General features: G+C 45.1%; 1 protein-coding gene across 1 annotated transcript; it reads left to right on the top strand.

The window, feature by feature from the left end:
- Window positions 1-1,932: 1,932 nt before the first annotated feature.
- Window positions 1,933-6,222, top strand: LOC101281340 (apolipoprotein F-like). Its single transcript, XM_012534651.3, is given in 3 exon segments — window positions 1,933-4,238; window positions 4,241-4,607; window positions 4,609-6,222. Coding segments are annotated over 3 exon segments (741 nt in total). The 5' UTR covers window positions 1,933-4,177; the 3' UTR covers window positions 4,922-6,222.
- Window positions 6,223-6,518: the final 296 nt, after the last annotated feature.

The raw sequence follows: 6,518 nt of genomic DNA, 5'->3' as shown, positions 1-6,518 counted from the left end.
ATAGAAACTTTGCGTTCCCTTAGGTCTCTTTACATTCCCCACTTATACTGTAATTATCTTAAATATTTCTTCTCTCTATGCTGAGAACCATATAAGGCAATGTTATAATTTTTACTTAAATCACTTAACATGATTTAGAAAACTCATGAGAATAAGATGGTATATTATTATACATATCTTTCACTCTGTTGCTCTTTTTTCATGACATTTCAAGCTTTTTTTTTTTTAATAATTTTCTTTCTGTTTAAAGAAATTCCCTTAGCCATTCTTTTAGAGTAGGTCTGCTGGTGACTAATTCTCTTAGTTTTCCTTAATCTGAGAACATCTTGATTGTACCTTAATTTCTGAAGGATGTTTTTGCTGTGTTTTCTCATAGAGGGAACTTTTCACACCACCAAGCTGTTGATTCTGCCAGTCTCCTAGCCCATCCTCCAAGAATCGGCTCAAATGTGCTTTCTTTTGTGAAGCAGTCTGTGTCACTTTTTTTTTTTTTTTTTATCGTGGTGTGCGGGCCTCTCACTGTCGCGGTCTCTCCCATTGGGGAGCACAGGCTCCAGACACGGATGCTCAGTAGTTGTGGCTCACGGGCATAGCCGCTCCGCGGTATGTGGGATCTTCCCAGACCGGGGCACGAACCCGTGTCCCCCGCATTGGCAGGAGGATTCTTAACTACTGCGCCACCAGGGAAGCCTTTTGTCACTCTTTGAACCCCAAACCAAAAGCAATCACTTTTACAGCTGGGATTTGTTCATTCCCCTGATAAAGCACCAGTCTTACAAGGTTTCATCTTGTTCTTTTTCCCACTAGACTGTGAACTTGAAAGCCAGGATCAGGTGTATTCACCTTTGGATCCCACAGGTACATTCATTAATATATCCAACTAACACAACAGTGTATTGATGCCTCCTACGTAGGAGTCACTGTGTTGGGCACTGGGTGTCAATTGGATGTGATTACCCAAAGACTAGGTATACAGAGGTGAATAAAGCGATGATAATAAGGGTCCCAGCACTTACTGATCTTCACCAGTGCAGCATTAAGCACAGAGTAGCTGTTAATACTAACAATCTGGTAAATCTAGAGGCTAGTCCTTTTACTCTGCTGCCACTTTCTACTTCTTTGACCCCATGGGAAAACTTCCTGTGGAGTCCAGACATGCTGAACCCCGAGAAGGTTAGATGCTTCTTTGAGTCATTCAGAGGAGGAGGAAAGCTTCAGCCAGTGCTGGAACCTGAAGTCTCTGGAGGGTAAGGCCTGAGGAGGAGTACTGAGCACAAGCCCTGAGGGCCCTCCTGTTAGCCAGCAAAAGGAGAGCAGGTCTGGTGTCCCAAGGGGCTAATAGGAATGCTATTGATTACTTATGTACCAGCCTTGCTGGTCTAGGGGGCTGATGAAGTTACTTCGATGCCTCCTAGCTCAGTGGGAAACCAGGCTGATGGGGACTGGCAACTAAAAACAACACCCAAGATTTTTAGGGCAGTGAAAGTATTCTGTATGATACTGTAAATGTAGATATATGACGTTATACATTTGGTAAAACTCATAGAACTGTGCAATGCAAAGAGCTGAACCCTAATGTAAACTGTAGACCTAGGTAATAATAATACGTAACATTTAAATAATATAACAATCAAGTGTAACTAAGGTACCATACCAGTGGAAGATGTTAAAAATAGGGGAAACTGAGGGGTTGGGGGAGAGGGAATATTTGGGAACTCTGTACTTTCTGCTCAATTTTTCTATAAACCTAAAACTACTCTAAAAAATAAACTTTTTTTTTTTGGACTCTGCTTCTTGAGCCATTTTATTTTATTTATATATTTGTTTTGGCTGTGCTGCATGGCTTGTGGGATCTTGGTTCCCCAACCAGGGATCAAACCCGTGCCTCGTGCAGTGGAAGCATGGAGTCCTAACCACTGGACTGCCAGAGAATTCCCAAAAATGAACTATTAATTAAAACAAAAAACCCATCATCCAAGAAGTGACAGCTAATGGGAATTGATGAACAGATAGAAGATGAGGACAGGAGCAAAGGTAGGAAGTCTGATTGGGGGGACCTGGCTTTGTCTTCATCCCTCTGTCATTCCTCAGTCCTGGAGACAAGCTCACCACCACTTTCCATCCCCCTACATATTTGCACAATCTCTCTTCCCTGTCATTCCCAAGGCACCAGAGTTGGAAATTCAAGGAATTTCAAGGAAAAGTAATTTTCATATTGAGGATGAGGATGACGCTGATTGTAGAACTGGAGGTCCAGTGGTGAACTCAAGTCAGAAATGGGAGACTCTGGCAGGACCCAAAAACTTCTCTAAGCTGTCCGGAAGCAGTAGAGTCTTGAGGTTTCCTGTGGACTTAGGGTCCAAGAATTTCAGGCAATAGTGTTGGATACCTCTACATCTAGTTCTCCCAGTTTTAGGAATGTGTCCCTGTAGCTTTCTGAGGACTTAACTTCTCTTATTCTAGGGACTGATTTCTTTTTGCTTATTAGGGAGCCATCCTGGGACTGAGAGGAGTGAATAAGACAGGAGGAGGGACCCAAGACCCCTTCATTGACCCGTTCCCTTTGGTTGTGTTCCAAGGTGGGTTATGGCACCAGAGAGAAACCTTTATGCCACAATGATGTGTGGACTTTTGTACCAGTTTTAGGAGGCACCATATGCCATTGTTCCTTACTGTTCAGACTACAGTTTCTCACCTAGACCCCTGTATGAGAAATGAAGCCCTATTCCTATAGTTTTGATGTAGGCTTAGAAAGGGGTACTATCAAGGTAATGGATGCATTTAATTAGGGAATTGCACTGGAATTAATGTAAACACTGAAAAGTTGCTCTTATCTGGTCTGACTTCTGGTGGATTCTATTGTCCTATTCCTCTACCTATTAAATCCATTGAATAAGAACTATTTTGGGCAACTTCCCTGGTGGTCCAGTGGTTAAGGCTCTGTGCTCCCAATGCAGGGGACCTGGGTTTGATCCCTGGTCAGGTAACTAGATCCCTCGTGCATGCGCAACTAAAAGAGCCTGCATGCCACAACTAAAGACTCCATGTGCCACAACGAAGACCTGGCGTAGCCAAATAAATAAATAAATAAAATATTTTGGGCAAAGTTACAGTTACCAAAGGGGAAACCGGGTGGGGGGAGGGATAAATTAGGAGTTTGGGATTAACAGATACACACTGCTATAGGTAAACTAGATGAACAACAAGGACCTATATATAGCACAGGGAACTATATTCAATATCTTGTAATAACCTATAATGAAAAAGAATCTGAAAAAGAATATATATATATATATATATATGAATCACTTTGCTGTACACCTGAAACTAACACAACATTGTAAATTGTAAATCAACTGTACTTCAATTAAAAAATAATAAAAATTTTTATGGGCTTCCCTGGTGGCACAGTGGTTGAGAGTCCGCCTGCCGATGCAGGGGACACGGGTTCGTGCCCCGGTCCGGGAAGATCCCACATGCCGCTGAGCGGCTGGGCCCGTGAGCCATGGCCGCTGAGCCTGCGCGTCCGGAGCCTGTGCTCCGCAATGGGAGAGGCCACGGCAGTGAGAGGCCTGCGTACCGCAAAAAAAAAAATAATAATAATAGTAATAATAAAAATTTTTAAAGAACTATTTTGGGGTCTCCTACCCAGAAATCACTGGTATCCATGCCTTTCACCTCTCACTTCCCCAGAAGACCCAGAGGAGTTTTTTCTCATCGAAGTTTAGGTCTAGAGAAATCCTTAGGATGAGAGGGATACGGGGCAGGAAAAGGGAGAAACCTGATTTCAGCATGGGGGCAAAGGTAAGGGCAAAGCCTGAACTAAGAAGAGGCAGATAAATATTTGTGAATGTTATGTCCTTCACTGTTTTCAGGGGGTCAACTGTTTTGTCTCGGGTAAAGAGAAGGTCAGATCTAGAAAGCAGTCATTCAGATCAGAGAAGCACAGAGGCAAAGGACATGTTCAGACCATCTCATTCCTCTGGCTTCTTTTTTTACCAGGAGCAGGTGAGTATCTCCCACAGCCTATAAGGTTTGATGTCCAGCGTGATTGAAATTTCCAAGGGCTAAGACACTTCCAAGCTCTGACCAGTCCTGGTGTCTCTTCATCCCAAACCTTTCCCCACTTCCCAATCTGAGCATTGCTTCTTTCCAGCAGGGCTGTTCTGCTGACCCAATGATCCAGGCTGTGCTGCTCCTTTGCTGTGTCTTGCTGTCCCAAGGGGCTGCCTTTCCAAGAAGGAAGGGGCCCTGAACTTCCAGCCATCTTTCACAGAAACTGGGCATCCTCTGAACGTGCTCTCCAACCAGATCCCTCTCCCAGATCCCCATACTTGCCGGGATCTCTTGCACACAGTCCCCTCCATAGCCCCTCTCTCTGAGTACCTATCCAACTTAGCTCTGGAGGCGGCCCTGGAGAAGGTTGGTTGCACAACCAAGGCCCACATTCTGCAGCTTCAGCTTGTTAAGATGGGAGGAAAGGATACCACTGAAACCCTCATCCATGAGAGCAAAAAGCACAACAATAAGGAAGAAGAGATTGGTAATGCTAGGGTCATTCTGAAGGATCTGGGAGGATCCTTAGGGGAGCTTAGGCGGGTACAGCGCTGTTACCCTTCCTGAGGCATGTAGGCAGGAACATAAGTGGGTGCTCTACAAGACAGCGCAACTGATAGTTGAATTTGCTGAGAAGCTCCCTTCCACTGAGCTGGTAACAAAGTTAAAGATTTCTGTCATTAGTGTCACCCAGAAGTGCACGGATAAATCTTGGGAGCATTTGGAAGGAGTAGGCAAACGGCTGATGGAAAGCCCTGAGATGCCTATGGAAGATCAGATATACTTTGTCAAACATTCCACAACTATTCTGATGTGCCTTATACTGGGACTAATACAAAAACATTTCCAGACATTTTTTGGATAGGGAAGGCCTCCGAGGAATCCCATCTCCTGTCTCAAATGTCTCTGATAGGACTGTGTACAAGGACTGTGCACAACAGGTAGTTAGAAATGTTGAGACAGCTTAGGGCAGAAGTGTGCTATTCATTTGATCCCAGTGCTGAAAGACATGTGACCAGAGTCAGCTTTGCCCCCTCTCTTAATAGGTCCTAGCCCCTATTTTTTTCTCCCAATTTCTCTTTATTTCAGTTAAAAGATACTGTGGTTATATTATGTACTAGACATGAAGGATATTGTAATCTTTCCCCGTTCATCTACCTTTTACTTTCTAATTCCCCAACTGGATGCTATAGCTCGCTTGTGTTAATTTTTAAACTGAAAAGAGAAATTAAATGTTGCTTCTATATCAGAATCACTGTTATTTGATCTCTCTTAACGGCGGGTCTCCGTGGCATTTTTTGGGGGGTGGGGCACTGTGCAAAATGGGATCTTAGTTCCCTGACCAAGGATCAAACCCAGGCCCACAGCATTGAAAGTGCCGAGTCTTAACCACTGGACCACCAGGAACTTCCCTCCACGGCTTCTTTTGTGAGCTGGAGATGAAATGTGGCAGGAACATGTAGGAAGTGCCAATGTATTTTCAGGCTGAGTGTGTAACAAGGGGACAAGGTTTGAGCAGTCAATACAAATGGGCAAATAATTATAGAGGTCATATCCCTTGCTGATCATTGGGGAAAGCAACCATCTTTCCTCCTTATGGGACAGAGAACTGGGCAGAGTGGGTCTAGATCTACCAGAGCAGTTTCACTTCTCACTGACTGGATTGTGTGGTAATTTGGGGCCCCATACCTGCATGGAATGGGGCCCATGTAAAGCAGAGGAAGTCCCTGGTGATCTGGATAGGGAGACCAAGAAGAGCAATTGAGTCCCATTCCCTGGCCCCAAACTTAAAAGGAAGAGAGGCTGGGAGTTGATGGGTGAGATGTCCTCTAACTGAGCTCTGGATTCCTTCAGACCACAGCCCAAAGGAAACAGTTTGTGTGTTGTCTTCCACTCTAGTATAGTCAGATCCAGCTAGACATCACCAAGACCCACCATGACCTGCTCCTTTAGTGCCTCCTGCTGTACCCCGTGGTTGTCACTTCATGTGGTGCCCAGAAAAAGACCCTGGTGCCTTTTTCCTCATCTCTGGGGATCCAGCCACCCACAGCAGGCTCTTGGTTCTGCCAGACTCTGCTCCCAAAGTCCCTGGCTGGCCTCACCCACTTTGTACTCCACCAAGGGTGTCCCTGGAGCAGACTGATCATGAGACTGATTCCTAGACCCTGCAGCTTTGTCTTTATAGCCTGGAGGATGTGAAAGCCATGCAGGTTTTCTTCAATCAAGTACATGCTGCCACATGGACAGCAGCACAGGGAGGGGCCTCCCAGGGAGTGCCCTGGTCTCTGTTCCACAGCTCTTAGGCAGGGTTTAGCCTGATCCAGGGAGATAAAGATGTGCCTTCTCTACTCTACAATGTTAGTATGAGCAAGAGCAGCATATGTACAACGTGGTCCAGCTGTTGCCAGGACTGGGAATCTACTACGAAGCCAGGCATAGCTTTGTACTCTGCTGCTCAGAAC

The sequence above is a fragment of the Orcinus orca genome, chromosome 11 (genome assembly GCF_937001465.1).
Source record: "Orcinus orca chromosome 11, mOrcOrc1.1, whole genome shotgun sequence".
Taxonomy (NCBI): Eukaryota; Metazoa; Chordata; class Mammalia; order Artiodactyla; family Delphinidae; genus Orcinus; species Orcinus orca.
Note: the sequence above shows the minus strand (reverse complement) of the source record. Positions and strands in the feature narration are given on the sequence as shown.